The 20,274-nt window shown below is 42.2% G+C and overlaps 1 protein-coding gene across 10 annotated transcripts in view; it reads left to right on the top strand.

Moving 5' to 3' along the window:
• The window catches only part of PPM1B (protein phosphatase, Mg2+/Mn2+ dependent 1B), a 101,453-nt gene that overhangs the window by 40,958 nt on the left and 40,221 nt on the right, over positions 1-20,274 (top strand). For 5 of the 10 annotated variants that reach the window (XM_019549385.1, XM_019549386.1, XM_019549379.1 and 2 more), the window contains 3 exons: positions 7,941-8,013; positions 15,255-16,118; positions 18,010-18,127. In XM_019549385.1, coding sequence (XP_019404930.1) covers positions 15,273-16,118; positions 18,010-18,127 — 964 coding nt within the window. In that variant the 5' untranslated portion in view covers positions 7,941-8,013; positions 15,255-15,272. Of the gene's footprint in view, positions 1-7,940; positions 8,014-8,038; positions 8,107-15,254; positions 16,119-18,009; positions 18,128-20,274 lie in introns of those variants that run through there. The other 5 variants (XM_019549384.1, XM_019549382.1, XM_019549380.1 and 2 more) reach the window with 2 other exon arrangements.

The raw sequence follows: 20,274 nt of genomic DNA, 5'->3' as shown, positions 1-20,274 counted from the left end.
GGGGGCCTATCAGTGTGTGAGGTGGCTTGTGGGGGGTGTGCTTGGTTGTAAGCTGGGGGTATGTGTGGGATGGGGGTAGGTATGGAATGTGTGGGGTGTGCATGGGGGCTGCATGTGTATAGTGGTACGAGGGCAGAGGTGTGGCTACATGTGTATGGTGGGGTGTGTGGGGCCCCGTCTCCTCCCTTCCCTCCCCATTGCACACAGCTCCTGCCACCAATGGCAGCAGCAGGTTGCAAGGCCTCAAGGTGCTCACAGCCTGTGGCAGGCAGAGACCCCCAGTAGCGCACTGTCCCAGCATGGATTGCATGTAGCTGGACTGCCAGCAGGAAGAGGGGTGGAGCTGGCCCAGCTGCATAGACCCCTGGTGTTCCGACTACCCTGCACTAGGCCCCTGCCAGCCCTGGCCCCTGGGCACCAGCGTGGGTCCTGTGCTCCCACCCAGCTGTTGCTGGGCTCCTGCCTGCCTGCTTGTTTGCTGCCACTTCTTTCTGTCACTGCTGCCACCGCCACTTCCCTTGTCTGCTGCCCTTCCCCTTCTCTTCTCTATCCAGAGAACCCCCACCCTGCCCCCCAGTGTTAGGTGGGGCCTGCAGTGGGTGCAGGAGGGTGAGGAGAGGGAAGCAGCTGAGAGAAGCCAGGGTGGGCTATGCCCCCACCTGGCTCCTACTTCGACTAGCCTCCCAGGGAGCAATGCTACCAGAGCCTTGTGAACAGAGCAGGCAAATGTGCATTCTGGACTGGCACATGAGGGTGCGTGGGAAGGCTGCCAGCGGGAACTCTCAGCCCTGAGTTGCCCTCCAGCTGTCCCATACATGGCATGACACCCTCCGGGGATCCATAGCCCCTCCACACCCAGAAAAGTCCTCCTGGTGCTGGACGTCAGGTAAAGGGATGAGGAACCTTTCCTGGGAATCCCCCTGTTGCTCAGGAAGCCAGGGGATCCTCCCCACAGACAGCTGCTCGAGCCTGCCTGATAAGCTGCAGCAGCTGCTGATGAGAACCACGTGTGGACCCACCTGGTCACTCAGCCATACAATCACCTACACAGACACCTAATCAGGGTCACCTGCAATATGGTGATGGGTACATGCCGCATCCCTAGGCTTCCTGGTCTGGGTGGACCACCCGCTTCTCATACCTTAGATGCCTTCGCCCAGACTAAACCTATGGTCCTAGCCTCCACACAGACAGAGCCCCTGACTCCAGGCTGCAGGGGCTGCCTTTCATGCCTGCTGGTTGTTGGGACCAAGAACACGAGCACTCCCACTTGTGGGATGTGCTTACTGCTGGTGACTCCGGAGGGCAGAGTGAGAGAATTATAGGAGAAAGTGGCAGGCTACGGATCATTAGAGAACACGAGGCGGAGATTGACGCCTACTACCAGGCTGTGCATCTGGAGAAGGATGCCACAGTGACCAGACAGAAAAACAGACCCCAACCAATGGGGAGTGGAAAATGGTCATATCAGGACTGAAACCATAGCAGGCATCAGCTGCCACACCAATAACCCTTCACAGCAACTATGCAGCCCTCTCACCATTGGCTGCCATTGCATCTGTGCCATACCAGCCAATGACATGGCAGTGAGGTAATGCAGAGTGATAACTGTAGGAGACACCCTGTTGCAGGGCATAAAAGGAGCTATCTGCTGCCCAAACCTCCTTGCACAAGAGGTCTGTTGCCTTCCAGGAACTGGGATCAAAGACGTTACAGAAAGAATTCATAAGGTGGTCTGCCCATTACCCCATGTTCCTTGTCCATGTGGGCGCTAATGACACAGCAAGAAGCAACTCCAGAAGGATCATGGGGGCGAAACTCAAGGGTGCAAGTAGTCTTCTCCTCAATCCTCCCAGTTAAAGGCCATGGCTGCCGGCAGGAGCAATTTATTGAGGTGATATGAAGGCTTAGAAAATGGTGTTTCCGGATGGGCTTTGGGTACCTCGATAATGGCACACAGTTCTATAACAGGGATGGTTTACATGCAAGGGATGGCATTCATCTTGTGAGCAGATGGGGGAAAAAGCTCTTTGCTATGAGAGTAGCTGACTTGTTGAGGAGAGCTTTAAACTACACAAGTTCAGGAGCTGGGAACAAGGGTCTGCTGCAGTACTCGAAACCACTTGCCACAACAACTTGTGAGGGGGTGTTCAGGAAATGGGCAACCAGATTGGTAATAACATCTTGTGACACTAGAGGCGGATTAAAAAACCTGACGTGATTAGAGGGAGACCTCAAGTATCTTTATGGGAATGCCAGAAGCATGGGAAACAAGCTGGGGAAACTGGCACTTCTCCTGCCTGAAGAGGATTTTGATTTGGTTGGGTTAACAGAGACAATGTAGGATGACACACGTGACTGGGCAGTGAATATTAAGGGCAATAGGTTTTACAGGAGGGATCGGATTGGGAAGAAGGGAGGAGGCGTGGCTCTCTACATGAAAGAGCAGTGCCCCTCCCTGCAGACAACTATAGACAACAGGGAAGAGTCCCTTGTGACCCTCTGGGTCAGGATGCAAGGGAAATCAGGAGAGGGATCCCTGATGGTGGGAGTTTACTAGAGGTCTCCCTCCCAAGAAGAGGAGTGTGATCAGGCAGTCTCCAGAGAACTGACTGAGGCGCTAACACTAGAGACCTGATTATCATGGGTGACTTTACTACCCTGACATCTGTTGGGAGGACCACTAGGCTGCCTCCAGCAGGTCAGCCAACTTCTTGGCAACAGTACATTACGTGTTTTTGATTGCAGGTTGTGGAAGGGCCTACCAGGGGTAAGGCCACTCTGGACCTAGTGCTGGCCAAAGGTGATGACATCATAGGTGACCTAAGGGTGGGTGGTACTCTGGGGGAAAGTGATCACGACCTGGTCAGGTTCACCATCCACTGTAAGACTGGGAAACCAGACAGCACAATAAAAGTGCTGGGCTTCAAGAAGGCAGATTTTGCCATACTTAAGAAGCTAGTTGGAGACGTCCTCTGCAGTCAGCAACCGGATGACTTGGGGGTTCAGAAACAGTGGTGCTTCCTTAAGGAGGCAATTCTCACTACTCAAAAACAGGCCATCCCCATGTGGGCAAAAAATGGGAAAGGAGCCAACAGATCAACTTGCCTCAACAGGAATATTAGAGAGCTTCTAAAAAAGAGAAAAGAAGCATACAAATAGTGGAAGAAGGCCTTAATAATACACCTCCATCGCCAGGGCCTGCTGATTTATGAGATAAGGAAAGCCAAGGCAGGCATGGAGATCAAGCTGGCAACTGGAATAAAAGAAAACAAAAATCCCTTCTACCAATACATAGGGAGTAAGAAAAAATCAGGCTCCACTGTGGGACCCTTACTAAATGTTCAAGGGCAGCCCACAGTCGATGCCCATGAAAAGGGGGGGTGGAAAGCTCAATTAAGTTCGCGGATGGTACCAAGCTGTGGGGAAAATGCAGGTGCGTGGGAGGATAGGATCAGGATCCAGGAAGATCTCGACAGGCTGGACACTTGGACAAAGCAGAATCAGATGGGATTTAACAGGGAAAGTCCTTCAACTGTATAGGAAGAACCCTTACCACAACTACATGATGGGTGGTGGCCCTTTGACTGGCACAGAGTCTGAGCGAGACCTGGGGGTTATGATCTACTGGAAGATGAATTTGAACTAGCAGTGTGATGAGGTCGATAGTTAAGCAAATATTACTGTGGCGTTTATTATCCTCAGTGTGTCCAGTTAGATCCAGGGAGGTGCTCCTCCCTCTCTCTTTGGCACTGGTGAGGCCTCAGCTGGAGTACTGTGTCCAGTGTTGGGCACTGCAGTTCAAGAGGGACATGGATAAGCTTGAGAGGGGACAAAGAAGGGCCACCCACATGGACATAAGCTTTTAGAGGGCAAATTCAGGCTAGACATAAGGAAGAACTTTCTCCATAAGGGTCACTAGAATCTGGAACACACTTCCACCGGAGGTGGTTCAGTCACCATCATCGGAGGTGTTCAAGAAGAGGCTGGACAAGCACCTTGCTTGAGTTTGTCTAAGCCCAATAATTTCCCACCTACAGGAGGGGACTAGACTTGATGATCCTATGGGTCCCTTCCGGTTCTACAATTCTATGATTCTACCTTTCCGCCTGCTGCTCTAGCAGTGCGTGGTTCCCAGCTGCGTGGCTGGATCGCAGAACACAGCAGGAGCCAGCCTGGTCCCTGCAGTTCCCAGCTGACTTCATGTCGTGTTGTGTGGTCTCGGCCATGCAGCCGGGAACCGTGTGGTGCCGGAGCCAGCATGGCTTAGCCAGCCCCATGTGGCTCCCAGCTGTATGGCCAAGACCACATGGTGCAGCAGGTGCCAGCCAGGAACCATTGGGGAAACAGCCCCATGGTTGCCTGGCCAAAAGCCTCTATTAGGCAGAAGCTTCTGGTTGGGAGCTTGGGGTGGGGAGGCTTGGAGTGGGGCAGAGCCAGGCGGGCCTTGCTGCCACTGTTGGGTCCTGCCACTGATTCCTCCTGCCACTGGTGCCTCATCAGCTTTTAGACAGACAGCCATGGGTAGGTAGTAATTTTCTGAATTTTAGAGGGGCCCCACAGGTTGGATAAAATGTCCTTGCAGGCTGGGTCTGGCCCGCAGGCTGTGTTCTGCCCACCCCTGTCCTAGGGAGTGGAGAGCATGTTCCCTATAGAGTATTCAGATATTGTACCAGCCTGTCTCTAGCCAGTTCTGTTAACTTGTACAAATAGTAATTTTTCAGAGCATGATTTGGCTAAAGCTGCTACAATTTGGTGAGGACAGTAAAAAGCATTACTTGGCCTCAAGACTATCCCTGTGTCAAACCTGAAGTTCCAGCTTCAAAACTTGAATGATTCTCATTGGCATCAGTCCACTGTATTTGCAGACAGCCTAAACAGAGCATCTAAGGCAGTCAATCTGATTATTTTGGCCTGAGCAAATTGGTATTATATCAGTGCTTGAAGAGATCAGTTCCCTTTTTGCTGTTTCCACACCATTAACTGTCCATTTGTAGCCAGTAATTCTCAGCAATCAGTTAGTATTATGGTCTTAATAGATGGGATTTCATTAAGTAAACAGCTCCCCACACCTGGCCTTGTTTTTGTTGGCCATGTCTGTACCAATTGTTGATAAACAGCTACTTAGGTACAAGCTAATTGTCCACACATACAATTTGGTCAATCCAAAGATGTGCCATTGTTTAGCCATGCCATAAAGACCCACCTTTATACCGCCTTGCTCTGGATACTTTGTTAAACCATCTAATCCTTTGAAGGGGACACAAGAAAAAGTGGACTTAATTTGTTGTAAATGTCACCTGTACAGTGTCTGAGGGCCTAGGCTAGTGTATCAATATAAAACTATATTGATATAAGCTGTTATAATGAAATCCATGCGTTTCTGAGGTAATACAAGTGTAGCAAAACTCTTGGAACTTTACTCTTATTTCATTTATGGTTTAAGTTCATGGGGATTTATCTAATGTCTACCAGTCTACAGGAGCATGTAGATGTAAGACTTGCATCATAAAGCTTGTACACTCCTGAGTCGCATAGTTTCTTTTGTTTTTTCTAAACTGGTTAAAAGTTATTTTTGTCCATAGCTTAAATATCTCTCCCATAAAACAAAATAATAAGCACAACCTTATTAAACTTAACCTTTGTGTGGACCTTGATTCCTTATTGCTTCCAGAATTGCTTGGTCATGTTGTCAGAGGCTTTCAGGAGACAGGAAACAAATTGTTTGTTATTAACTTGTTCTATTAGCACACTGCCCAGGTAGCATGTCAGAAAACTGATGTCCACCAGGATACAGTGGAGGGTCACGTGATTGTTGCTAGGTACAAGCTGAAACGACTCAATTTTATTAAACTAACTGACAGGCTAAAGCTGTCACAAAGTAGCCAGCCATATTTGCATGCCCTGTTTGTAGTATATCACTAATCTATATGAAGCACCTCCTGTCCGCTGAGTTTGCATCTTGATGACAATATCAGATAATAGAACAATATTTCAGAAGTGCAGTAGCTTAACATAACATGAACCGGAATGCAACCAATCATCTTCTCTGCTACTGTTTCATAGCTAAATGAACAAAATTGATTCAAGAATGTAACCTTGCTTCATTCTAATGCTTAGATTACTGTTTGCCCCTACTGTCATGCACTCATCGTAGAACTGATGCAGGTCCATGAGGAATTTTTGAGGTTCCATTTTGAGAGTCCATATTAACTGATGTTCAGAGAATGTCCTGATATCAATGAAAATGATGAAGAGATTTGAAATTCTGTTATTGAGATTTTCCTTATGTCTCATATACAACAAAAAGTAATGTCTGTCATTTTCTGGCTCACCCCGAAGCTACACTGAGATACACTGGGAGTTTGCCATTGGCAAGGGTGTTACAGCCCGTAATTTCACAGCAGTTGCCAACAAGATGTTCCTGATTTGTTTCTAGCTTAATCTCCTTTGTAGCTTTTAATTCTGGTTGCATCTTTGAGTACTTGAAGGACAACCTTCTCTTTCCAGGTTTGGCAAAGGAGCTTATACAAGGCTCTGTGTAGATAAATACACTCACTTGTGCTGGAGATTTGTTACTTTTCAACACCTGTACAATCATCATCTCTTGTACTTTTTCCAGAACAGGGTAATGATTTAAGACCTCTATACACCTTGCCTGGTATATGTCAAGCAACATGTAATCACCAGTGTTAGATGGAGTGCTCACCCTGTCTGGCTGTTGTCACTATAATTGGACTGTAGGGCTAGTCAGCAGCACCCAACCATCCCCATCCTTTGTTGCCTTGATGTATCATGAGCTGCTTTCAGACCCGTCATAGAATTGTTGCTTGTCATATGTCTGACTCACTCTGAAGCTGCATTGGGACTCTCTAGGAGCTTGCCAGTGGTGTGCTGCTGCATTTCATGTGTTTTAGCATTGAACCAGTTGTCCTGCATGTGGCAACCAAACACTCATTTCTCAACAAATCTTAACCTATGGATGGGCAAGGGGGATCAGGGTTCTTAAGATATTTGCAATGGATTATCCTCTTTATAATCTTAACAGCTTTTGGATGGCATTATTTACATAAAAAACAGTGATGGTGCTTCTGAGTCACAAACCTAATGTTATATTTCATGATCTTATACTGTGTCTTGGATGTTATTCCACAGCTAGACAAAGCAAAGGTCACCTATTCATATAATTGTGTATGAACCTGTTTGGCTTGTCAGCTGATAAGTACTAGAGTTTAGTGCAAACTTAGCGGTAAAAATGTGGAACTCAAACATTCAGAGTTATCATCAAATAGATCATTAGATGATATATCAAGGAGTCAGTTCCTTGCATGACTGGAGTGATCCTGACATCATTAAGGTATCTGCTGCATGGTGACATAATTAGGTGCCAGTAATGGGATCACAGATGCACTCATGCTATTCTCTTATTTGCTTACTGAAAACTGTTCATAACGACCAGCTCATGAATTCCACACAACTGCAGCAGCATGTATGGCTGTTGTCAATGGCAGGTCCAATGCTATCTGCCCAATATACTATAGCAAGTGGTAGAAAAATCATTCCTGATGTATATGTTAAAGTCTTCCTCCAGGATAATTAGCTTGTCTTGTTTCAGTATGCATTGAAACTTAAAAATCTCTTCCATTTTGATTCTATATGCTCAACAAGTTTTCATTAAAAAGACCCTACTTGAGTTATCATTTTGAAAAATCTATCTGTGGAATTTGGTTTCCTGTAAATACTATGCACAAATTCCTTAGTTTTATGAATGGATGGCAAAAACACCAGTGCTGACTGCTTATTCTTGAGGAGTTATAGTCTTGGTGTAAATTAAATGATGAGGGCATAGACTTGTAGGAGATCTGTGTTGTCCTAATTAAGTTGCTGTTGGAAAATCCTCCCTAAAAACTTCCCTAGAACAACTGTTTTGCCTCTTTCAGATGCTGTATGGTACTTCTAATGGGTGCATCTCGCTAAGTCACTCATCTTAAACCTTCATTTATCGAGAGGTAGGTGTGAGTATAGAAGAAATGCTTCTGCTGTTGGCCAGTCCAACAGTGTGCCTTTATCCAGGAGCACCCCTTCAGTGCTGTGTAGTCACTGAAGGTACAAGCTGTGTAAGTACTAGCTATATAAGACGGGCTGGCGTTATTTGATAGTAAGCTGCTTGTGTAGCTTGCTTTATGGTATGTTGAAGGTGTGAACTTCCATTGCATCCACTGTTCTGTGGTAATTGCTTGTGCACAAGCATTTGTCCCTTGATAAGTGTAATATAGCTTGCCCCTCAATAAAAGTGGGGTTAAATTAGATTTTATTTACTGCAAGATATGAGCAAGCACAGGAGAAGTTACTGTGGATTAGCTAACACTGTGTAGCTGTATCCTAGCTTGCCTCCTGGTACCTTGTGACATCAACACTGATGCCCTAGCATTCAGTTAATTTACAGTAGGAGTGTCAAACTCAATTGGCTCCATGGGGCTGAAAATTTGATGGTGGGACACAGTGCTGGTGTTAATTGCTGTGGCTGTGGCCAGATTTCCACCCTCTGGGCTGAATGGCACTGGCCTATGAGCCATATCTTTGCCTTCCCTAGTTTAGAACCTTTGATTACTAGAAACCAAACTCTCTTTCTTACTAGTGCAGTGCTACAGAGACTAGGTTTCTGTAGACCTTCAGTCAGAGTCTGAGCTTACTGACATTTTTGTGCCTGGGATTACTGGTTTAGCACAGAGGAGTGCATTCAAGTGTCCTTTTTTGGTAAAAGCAATTGGGTTTCATAGTAGAGAAATCCTTTATTTCACCAACAAGATTTTTGCAAAAAAAATTCTCTAATTGCAAGCTTTCACGCACAAACACCCCTCGTCCAGCATCAGAGTATAAAGATTGTAAAAGTTCTCCTGGGTAGAAATGAAAGTTCATATTTCGTAGGATTTTACAGAGGAGTTAATAGATGGAAAACGCCTCCAGGCAGTCATCTTATAGCTGGTATGGTGTCTATCACCTTTATGTGAGGTTCTGTGATGATCCAAATTACCTTGAAGCTAAGGCAGGGGCAGTGTCTTAGGTTTTCAGTGGTCATGGTTGCTTCTTGTTTGGGAAAATATAAAGATTTAATTTGGTGGTAAATCATTCTATCGGGGTTGGGGTCCATCTCAGTTTTGGCAGGTGTACTGGCACATTTAAAGCTGGTCTGTAGTTCATACAGCTGAAAGTACTGGTTTCCTGTGCCACAGTAGTAGCCTGTTTGTGCTGATGCCCTTTGCTGTGCCCGCTGGTGCAAAGCCAGCAAATCAGTAGCTGGGGGCTTATGGCACCGTGGTTTGCAACAGAACAAATCCTGCAGCCATGTCAGTAGGGCTATCAGCGGGACTATAATTTGGAATTGCCAATAACATGTGACATCATTGGTAAGCTTCCTTTAGCACTCCAGGGGTTGATTAGATTGTGGCAGTATTTGGGAGAGTGTACCTGGAATAGCAGCAGCTGGAATCGTTAGGGTTAAATCTCCACTATCGTGTCTAATTTCACATCGTGTTGACATATTTTCTTCTGTATACGACTGTTTTTCTGCAATAGCATATGAGATTGGTATGAACTTTCTTTCGCTTCTGGTAGTAGTGTTTTATTGCCTGGTTATCTGTTTTGTATGCATCAGAGCTCTAATATTTTGCTGAATGGACATAATGGCAAAGCCTGTCCCGCTTGGCCTGCCCGTTTCAGTTCCTCAGTCCCAAAGGAGTTTATTTCGCATGATTCAGATCATGCAGCTGAAACATTGGTTCCTTCAGGATTCTTATAATTTTAACGTATTCTGAACGTTTAGAATTGAATCCTAGTAGGTTTAGCTCAGCTTGGATTCCTGGCTTGTATCATAGGCCTTTGCTAACTTTTTTCATCAGTGCCTTCTCTTGACAGCTTGACTTAGAGCAAAAGAGGATTGTATCCATAATATCTTACAGGTGGTCCAAGTCATTCTGCCCTTTTGAAAGCAGTCTACTAGAAAGGTTTTTCAGTGGATTCTAAGTGGGCCTAGGCAAGCCATGTTGCTTGCTGAACTAGTAAGAGCTGTGTGTGTTCCATTGGAAGAGCTGTATGGCTCCTTCTGTGCTGCCACGAAACAGGATGAGCTGCCTATTAGATAGCTAATGTGTCTTTTAACAAAAATTATCAGGAGAGTAGAAGTTTGAACAGCGTGGATTTTTGTGGAAAATGGCAGGGAGATCCAGAAGTTTCTGAATGTTGTACAGGTGACCTCCCTCAAATAACCCTACCCACCTTTTGGTCCAGTTGGTAGAAAATATTTTTTCTTTTAATAGAAGATTTTTCCCAAATGTGTTTCATATTTGATTTCATACTTCATCTTAGAAAGTCAGTGACTAAATCATAGACTGCAAAAGTGCAGGACTGGAAGGGGCCTTAAGAAATTGTCTAGTTTAGTGGAGCTCAGCCTTTCTTCCTGGTGGGGTGAATGGGCAGTGCCCCCTCCATCCATGGGTCAGATTCTGCCAGCGGTCCCAATCTGGCACCAGGACCGGCGCAGTGAGCACCGGCCAGCCAAGTGGAGGGAGTCGGGGGGAGGCATGGCTTGGCTTGGCCCACAGGGGGAAGAGGTGTGGCTTGGCCCCTGTGTATGGGGTGGGGAAGGAGCCATGGCCCAGTCTCAACCTGGTCTTGTGGGGGTGGGGTGGGGAGGCATCCCCTGGCTCTGCAGGGAAAGGGGCATGATCCACTCCCAAACCAGCACAGGGTGTGAGGGAGAAGGCATGGCCTGATCCCTCTCCAGATGTGGGGGAGGGAGCATAACCCAGCTGCGACTGGCAGTGGGGTTTGGGGTTTAGAACTTTTGGCTGGGGGAGGGTGACTGGATTTGTGGCCCCTGCTCCTCCACCATCAAATCTTCCCTGCCATGGAGAAACCTGCAGACCAGATGTGATGGCTCTAGAGGCAGGCTGCATTTGGCCTGCAGGCCAGAGGTTGAACACTTCTGATCTAGTTCATCTCCCTTCACTGAGAAGAGGGTAGTTATACTTGGATCATTTCTGACAGATGTGTGTGAGATCTTCCTTTTTAAGAACAGGTTAGACAAGACTCTCTAGCATAGCCTGTTCCATGATTTCACTTCCTTTATAGTTGAAAAGTTTTTCCTACTAGCTTGTAGCAAAGAATATTTAGGCTGGGTAAGCTGATTTCTTGGATACAGTGTACAGCTGATGATTACCTTTTCCTGAAGAACATTTTATGTATTGGAAGACTGTTATCTGATGTCTGTTTTTCCAGACTGTACAAACCCAGTGGTGTTTTTGTTTTGTATTTTTTTCTTTGTAGGTCACTTTTCTAAATTCTTTATTCTTGGTGCTTTTTTTTTCTGTACTATCAAATTTGTCCACTTCTTTCTTTAAATATAATGAAAGTCTTGAGCTGATTTTATTGTACCAGTTTGGCACAGCTAATCTGTGTGATTGAAAAGGTGAATGTTATCTCTCACCGCCTATTATGTAACTTTGCTAAATGGGATTATAATTGGCAAGATAAGCTGTTTCCCTTGACCTCTTTTCAGGACTTATAGAGTATTTAGTCTAAAGGCTATAAAATGTCTCAACACGTCTTAATGTGTTCATGTGAAGATTCACCATAGAAGAAGATGTGTACTTAGCCAGTGATTCACCCTCTCTTCAAATCCATTGGAATCTGGTAAAGGTTAAAGAGAGATACCATCAACATAAATAATATATATAGTTAAATGGTCAGTGGTGACAATTTAGCTAGGATGATAAAATGCTGGTAAACAAACTGGAAAAAGAGGATTGCAGCAATATCTATTAGTTGCTTATGAAAACTTCACTTGCATCCATATCAAAGATAGAAACTAGAGGAAATATGAATGCAAAACACCCTGGGAAATTAAAAAAAAAGAGAGCTTGGAGGTAGAAGGGGATCGTCAAGGGTATGGGTATTCTAGAACTTCACAAGTAGAGGGATGGAGTAAAATCTGTTAAGCAAGCATATTTCTGACACTACTTTTTATCATTATTGTATTATTTCCACATGGCGGTGGTAGCCTGATTCTATTATCTTGTCCCATTTACATCTGTGTAGAGAAGAAAGTTTATAAAGTAAAACTGCAAATGCTTAAACTGTGTTAGAGAGATGGGAAGAGAATAGCATCAGTATGATATTTTCATCCCCTCTACACACAAGTGCTGTGTGTTGGATCCATATGAGGTCCGATGGCATTGGTGCAGTGGGGGGCACTGGAGCAACCAATATTTTTCATGCAAGTATTCTGCATTATTAAATCCTGGGAAGATTTGAGGTTAGCGTTAGTTTCTACAAGCTTGTGTTTTTTATATGGCCAGTTTCACGGGCTATCACAGGGAAGCTGGTCTTGACAGAAGGGGATCCAAAAACCCTTTCTGTGGCTTTTTATTGGTTTTCGGGTATTCTCAAGTAATAAGGCAGGCTTCACTTCCCTGGAATTTCATCTTAGCTTTGGATATATTTTTTTCTTCCAAGGAAATTTTAGCTTTCTCTCGTAAGGTATGCTTGCTTGTTCTTTGTGCTTGGAATTTGGTTTCAAAATCCCTCATGAAAACTGAAGTTTATATACATAATTCTTTAGACAGCTCTCCTCTCTTGCATAAGATAGTAAAATAGAACCTAAGGCCTTACTTTTTTTATATGGCTGGTGTGACAGTTTCTGAATATACCATAAAAATGTCTAAAGCATTTAATATACAAAATAAAAGGTAACATTCTGTGGGGACAATTCATTCTAAAACACATAAAACATGCCTGATAAAACATTAAGACTACAGTGACATTTGTCTCCTTTAGCCATCTAGTACAAAAATGTCATAATACCACTGGAGGTATCTATTTTTCTCTTACCAGTATATCCTAATTGTCTGACTAATGAAAAAAAGTTATTAGTTTAGCACCGTGAGAATTTTAAGTTACAATGGAATATTCAGAAGATTATACAATTAAAAAGATAGTCTCTGGGGTAAATTGATATATTAATAACATAATATCAGCTAGGTCATGATTCTGCCTTGTAGCACAAAATAATATACCTCTAGAATATTAAAGATGAAGGTGCGTGCAAAAAAGGGCACTTTTGACTCTTTAAGTTGAAGCTTGAACAAAGATGTTGCTTATTGAACTTTCCATTCCATTTCCATTTGTTCCTACAATAGATATACTGTCATTTGTACACTGGAGTCCTCAGGGGTGATTCAAGAAAACTACGAAACTTTCATCTGTCTGTTTTTCAAATCTGATGGCCCCCTCCTGAGGATGTATAGACCATTTTAAGAGAAGGGCAGAGCTGTATGTTGGTTCCTATCAACTCTGGTTTGACCCTCCTTTAAACATGAAAGTTGCATGCTGAAGGGAATATTAATAGAAATGAGAAGAACTAAAATAACTTTGAAAAGATTCATAAAGATCAAGGCTGCTACATAAACTAAAGTTACAACAGTAATTAAAGTTGTTTCTCAATGCAGCATTAAAATTCATAGTGGAAATTAAAGTTAAAGAGCCTTATTTAAAATAAGATGCATGGATTTATATTAAAGGAATTTCTTTTAGTCCAAGATTTGGTATTTTGGGTAAATTATTTGCCCTGTTTTTTTAGAGTTGCTTTCTTCATCTCATGTAATTATTTTACTTTAAAGAGCTAATCTCTAATTGGAGCTGAAGATCTTTGTTCTGATTCCTTTACTTTTTTTTTTATCCTTTTATTATAGTAGTTAGATGTTTGTGGCGTAATTTTTTACCGAGGATGTCTGTCTGTCTGGCCCCCTCTACATGTGCAAGAAAAGGCATGATGGCATATAATATGCAAACACACAGTTATACCTCCTGCCATGCCACGCATGCATGGCAGGAGGCGCGGTTGTGGAATCATGCATTAGATCACATTGCACCTTATTGCCGGCGCAGGGAAAGCCTGATCCTGGGGTCGCCTTGTACTAGCAAGAAGCAGGTTCCAGCAGGTGGGAGCCCCAGGCGCCCCAACTGAGGGGCTCCAAGCCATGGGGCATCCCATGCACTCCTGGGGATGGTGGATTGCCACAGGGCAGTTTTCCTCCCTTTTCCCCTCTGGGGCTGTGGGAAACCTCTGGGACCAGAGGATTGTTGGACAGGTGATCAACTGACAGGGATCCCAGCAGCATGGGAGATCCAGTTACACCTGCAAATTAAAGCTCTGTAGCAGCCAGCTATAAAGTTAATACACATTTTCAAGGTCTAACTTTGTAGGTGATTGGAGCTTTCTATAATGTGATAGCTACTTTGCATGTGTAGCTGGTCTCCAGGTAATTGCACAATACCTGGAATGTGCAGAGGGGTTTCTGTCTGTCTCCAATTTCTATCTCTTCTTTTTGAAACATTTCTTTTAAAATGCACCTAATACTGTTGGCTTTGGCTAAGCCAACAAATACAATTAGTAGAGTCTTAAATTATATTAATTTTTAAACTTAAGTTGTTAGATGTATTTTAAAGAAATGTTTCTAAGATCTGAATTGTAGTTTATACATTATGCAGGATAGGTTAGACTTGTCTCCAGATTGTTCTCTGAAGGATCTTTTGTTAAATATTTTCTTGTACAGATCATATCCATTATCCTGATGGTAGGTGAAAGAGAGATTTGAAGTTAAAGACCTTGTAGAAAAGCTGCCTTGTACTCTATTCAGGAGGTGCATCTTCCTTTTTTAACAGTGTTGCTTTAAGTTTGCTATGTTACCCAGGATTCTAGAGGCTGCAAGTTGCAAGGAAAACTATGAAATACAGGCAACACTGCCCCTTGCTGTATTAGTTTTTCTTTGCAACTGATATGGAACTGGAAAAGGTCTGGAGGCATGTGACTCTTTTCCCTTCTTCAGTGTCGATTGAATCTGTCAGGGAATTCACTGAATTAGATGACAGTCTTTATGGCACCTGAACTGCTCTTCCTGCTTGGGAAGACTTCCATGTGCATATGCAAGGTGTGTGAAATAAAGCTGTGACAAAGAAAAGAATACTCGCATTGTAAACAATGGTGAGGAAGTTGTCAAAATATCTTATTTGACAGGGTAACATTAAAAAAAAAAATGGTATGGGAGGAAAAAGGTCAGGATCCTTTGCAGATTCCATGTAGATGTACTTTGTACCATTGTTAATTGAATGTATTGAAAGAAACAAATGCATGAAATTGAATGCAGATACTTTTGTTGGATGGCTTATAAATAAGATTTTTCTTTTCTGTTTTCCAGATTCAATACTAAATAAACATGGGTGCATTTTTGGATAAACCAAAAACTGAGAAACATAATGCTCACGGTGCAGGGAATGGTTTGCGTTATGGCCTCAGCAGTATGCAGGGATGGAGAGTGGAAATGGAAGATGCTCACACAGCTGTTGTAGGTATTCCCCATGGTTTAGAGGACTGGTCCTTTTTTGCTGTCTATGATGGTCATGCAGGATCTCGTGTGGCAAATTACTGCTCATCACACTTATTAGAACACATCACTAACAATGAAGATTTTAGGGCAGCAGAAAAACCAGGATCCGCTCTTGAGCCTTCAGTGGAAAATGTCAAGAGTGGAATCAGAACTGGCTTTTTGAAAATTGATGAGTATATGCGCAATTTTTCAGACCTCAGAAATGGAATGGACAGAAGCGGATCAACAGCTGTGGGAGTTATGATTTCACCTGAGCATATGTACTTTATCAACTGTGGTGATTCACGTGCTGTTCTCTTTAGGAATGGACAAGTCTGTTTTTCAACACAGGATCACAAACCTTGCAATCCAAGGGAAAAGGAGCGAATCCAGAATGCAGGAGGCAGTGTAATGATTCAGCGTGTTAATGGTTCATTGGCAGTTTCTCGAGCTTTGGGGGACTATGACTACAAATGTGTTGATGGCAAAGGCCCTACAGAACAACTGGTTTCTCCAGAGCCTGAGGTTTGTGAAATTTTAAGGGCAGAAGAGGATGAGTTCATCATCTTGGCTTGTGATGGAATTTGGGATGTAATGAGCAATGAAGAGCTCTGTGAATTTGTTAAGTCTAGGCTTGAAGTATCAGATGACCTGGAAAAAGTGTGCAATTGGGTAGTGGATACTTGTTTACATAAGGTAGGTAGTTTTCCCCCAAAAGATGCTATGGAATTGACCTATAATTTTTTTAGATGAATAAATTATCCTCTATAAAGCAAAAGTATTTGTTTTCATTAATGTAATTCAGGAAATCCAAATAACTTCTCCTCCCTCCTTGATACTTGGAGAAATTTCTACCTCTTGGGTTTCCTCTTCTTTTGGGGCCTCACTCTACTGGAGAGATCCTTGCTAAGTGATAAGGCACTTCAGAGAAAAGTGTAGTAACACTTTCCTAACTGTGACTAGAAATGGAATATTGACTTTCTGTATAAATATGTCTACTTAGTTACCTGAGCAGCCTGCCATTTTAAGAATGTTTATCCAGTTAGAATGTTTTATTCTAAACAAAAACCAAAGTACAGCTAAGCTCTTGAGACTGTCACAACCAGTAACATGTATGGGGTACATGTATGTGTCATCGTTATTATCGTGCACTTCATACAAAATCAATCTCCTCTCCTCATAGGCAAATTTTATGTGTATGTGGAGTGCAGAGCAGAAGTAGGGTATTTGTATCAAGTTTCATGTAAATAAATTTGCAGCGTTTTCCAGTTTTGCGTTGAATTTGAAGCTTGGCCTCAAAGGTTCTACAGCTGTGGATAAGGGAATCTTCCAACAACTATTTTTCATTTGGCTATATATAGAAGGTAAGAGTCCTCTCTAGCTTGGGACAAGAAGAGATTTTTTCAAAACAAAGGTAATCAGGCTGTGCCTTATCCTCCAAACCATTGAGTCCTGTTTTATTTTCTGTAGTAAGATAGTTAGTGGTGATGGCTTGTAGGAATTGTCCCAGGGAGGAGGCTTTGACAGGCAGAGGGTATGGAACTATCATCACTTGGCTTTTTATTCTAGTTTAGTTAAGAAGCTTTTGGTAACAGTTGTTTCTAAGTTCTTTCTGAACATGCAAGGAAATTTCTCAATCATTTTTCAAGTTTTGGATAGAAAAGAATTAAAATATCTAGTTGTCTTATAAAAGAGTTTAGTAAAGATACAAACTTCACAGATGACTTTAAAGAATTTTACCTAGGATTATGCAAGTGTGGAAGGTGGGAGAATTGGGATGTACTGAGGACAAGAGCATAGCAGAACACTAAATTATGATTGGAATTATAATTTTCCAATTTACAATTGAGCAGTAAAGAAAAGTACAAAAGAGGTGACTGGCCTGAGCCCCTGCATTTGAATATCAAGACAGCAGTGTTGATGTGCTGCATGGTAAAATTAGGTAAAATGTACCAAGACTCCAGCTGTAAGAAAAAAAAAAACAGATTAGAAGTTCATCATTTTGCAAAACAACCTCCATTACTAATTTTATTGAAATTTACGGATCATCTAAACATGCATCACCTTGGTCAGGCAGAACATTGTGTTTTGGCAGTATGGAATGATTTAATTTATTTTTTGGAAGTTCTCAGCATCAAAAAATGAAAAGCAACTTGGGTAATGGCAGAGACAAATTAGGATGAACAAATAATTTGAAATGAGCTGTAAAGTCTTAGCTGAATAGTCTCTAGTTGAACTGCTAGTGATAGTGATGCAGTTGTCTCAGTCTAGCATTAACATTCTGCATTCCAGACTTCAGAATATATGTAAACTTTAGTTAGTTTTAGGTAACATTAAATTATTTTTGATGTTTGACCTTGGATCTTCTTGGAATTTTTCAATGATTGAGGAAATATTTGAGAAAGTGGAAATAAATATTTACCATGGATTTGTAATATTTAAAAAATTAAATATGTCCAGTTAAAATTAATTACAGTATTTATTTGATGTGATTAATAGCAAGGGAGGAAAATATGGGGTTAAGATAAAAATTCATATTCACATGCTTTTTTTTCTTTTCTTTTCCTCCTCCCTTTCCATTATATAGGGAAGTCGTGATAACATGAGTATTGTGCTAGTTTGTTTTTCAAATGCCCCTAAGGTCTCAGATGAGGCAGTGAAAAAAGATGCTGAGCTGGATAAGCACTTGGAATCACGGGTTGAAGGTAAGAAATCAATTTTCTGCTTCAGAAATGTCATCTTTCTTGACTTTAAAATCCTAAGCACTATTAATAGTTCTAAGTAACAGTGGCCAAACTTATTTAATACGAAGGTTCAATTCTATGTGGTTTTTTCATAGTAACAGGTAGGATGGGGTTGGTTAGGTTTGGTTAATCCTGACTTAAATGATAACCATTTACTTAATTTTCATTTTGGTTAGCATCCTTTGTCTATATTTGTCTAACCAAGTTTAACCATAGGTTTCATACTAGTGTTTACCTTAGGTCAGTAAAGTTGTGGTAAAAGTTTTGATCTCTATTTTTGCTAGGGAAATGTTTTCTTAACTTCCTGATTTAAACACTAAATCTTCACCTAACTTTTACATTTTTCATTGAATTCACTGGTGATGAAATTCTTGCACATAGTCTATTATATTTGAAATATGCATACTACTGAAGACAGTGTTTGAAAAATTGTACTGAATAAATAATGATCTAATTTTCTTCTTCCCATTTTTTGATGTCCCATATATTTTTCATCTACTGAGTATTCAACACAATTATTAGGGTGCATATTGTTACCCTCCTTCTGTTGGTAGGACCATTTACATGCAAGTTATTCTTTTGCTTATACGCGTGTACCGTATCAGTCATATTCTACTAGAATATGTATAGCTTGGTCATTTCCACTAGTTTTGCACCAAAAGCAATGTTTGAGTGGCTCAAATGAGTTTTATAGCTTCAAAATTTTGGAATATTAGGATTTTTCCTGTACAACAAGTAAAAGGTAGAGTGACTAAACCAGTGATTCTCAATCTTCAGACTCAAGACATCCCTTGAAAAATGTTAGCTATTAGTTTTTACTCTCTTGGACTATGGCAAAATACTAAAGCAGTTATTCTTTTGGAAGTACTGGGAGAGCCCATAAAAGGTTAGAGTGTTTTTGACACTCCACATTTCTATTTCAAATCTCCGGGTTTATCTTGTTAACCGTGGGTGCATCAACACATGTAATTAAGGCAAAGCAAAATCTTGGGACCTGATTTCTCTGGAGTGTGTTGCTCCTGGGTATGCCGTTTGAACGTGTGCTCTGGACTGCAGCACATTGAGTTGGGTCAGAGCGGCTCTGGCTGGCAGGGGGCCCTGGGGGTCAGCCTGCCAGCCTGGGGCAGCTTCCCTTGGCTCAACATGCTGCCAGAGGGGCTGGCTGGGGCACAAAGGAGCTTCAGAGCAAGACTCGCCAGCAGGCAGCCCCTGCACTGAAACACCCTCATTGCCCAGCCAGCCTCCTTGGCATCTACAAGTGCACTGCTGCAGAGCAAAAAACAAACAAACAAAACTCCACAACAGGATAGTACTTGTATTTACAAATACTATCCTACTGCAAAGTGAATTAGTTTACTCCATCCTAATAGGGATGCATATGTAGACACGTTACATTTACTGCAAAGCTAATTATTCTGCTCCATGGTAAATGTCTTGTGTAGATATGGCTCACGTGTAGGCGTTTGCACACCAATGGTGCTAATACTGCACAGTGCCCCATGACATGTTAAAAGGATCTCAGTGCTGTGACACCTTTGTTGTTAAACACTGGTCTAAACACTTTGCCAGTATTTCATATTGAGTGTGTTGGTAAAACAAACAAACAAAAAATCTCTTTTCAATGAAGAAGGTTCTTTCATCCTATTCTCTCTTTGGAGTATGTTTCATCATGACTGATTGTTAAGGTGGTTCTTAATATTTTGAGTTAAAGCATTTATCTTTATGGTTACAGCACAAAGAATGAGATTTTCACACACTTAATTTTATTTTGATATATAAATTACTTAAAACAGTTTTAGGTTTAAAAATTTGTAATACACACACAATTCTTGGTGAAAAATGTTTTGCTAAGGCTTTAAAAATTACGGACAACTGAAGGTGTATGTCAGCCAAAGAGTATAACTTTTCTCCTTAAAGTTGAAACATATGTCAAGTTCAAATATTATTACACATGTAGGCACGCGTGTATTTGTTTGGATTACTTGGGTACCTTCTGTTCATCTGTAGCATCCCAGAGATTCCCTTCCAGGGAAGGAAAAAACATTCCCCACAGTAGAAATACACAGTGTGGGGGCAAGATTAGACTCCTGGGGTTAAAAAAAAAAAAA

This window comes from Crocodylus porosus, unplaced genomic scaffold (assembly GCF_001723895.1).
Source record: "Crocodylus porosus isolate Cpor-Errol unplaced genomic scaffold, CroPor_comp1, whole genome shotgun sequence".
Classification (NCBI taxonomy): domain Eukaryota; kingdom Metazoa; phylum Chordata; order Crocodylia; family Crocodylidae; genus Crocodylus; species Crocodylus porosus.
Note: the sequence above shows the minus strand (reverse complement) of the source record. Positions and strands in the feature narration are given on the sequence as shown.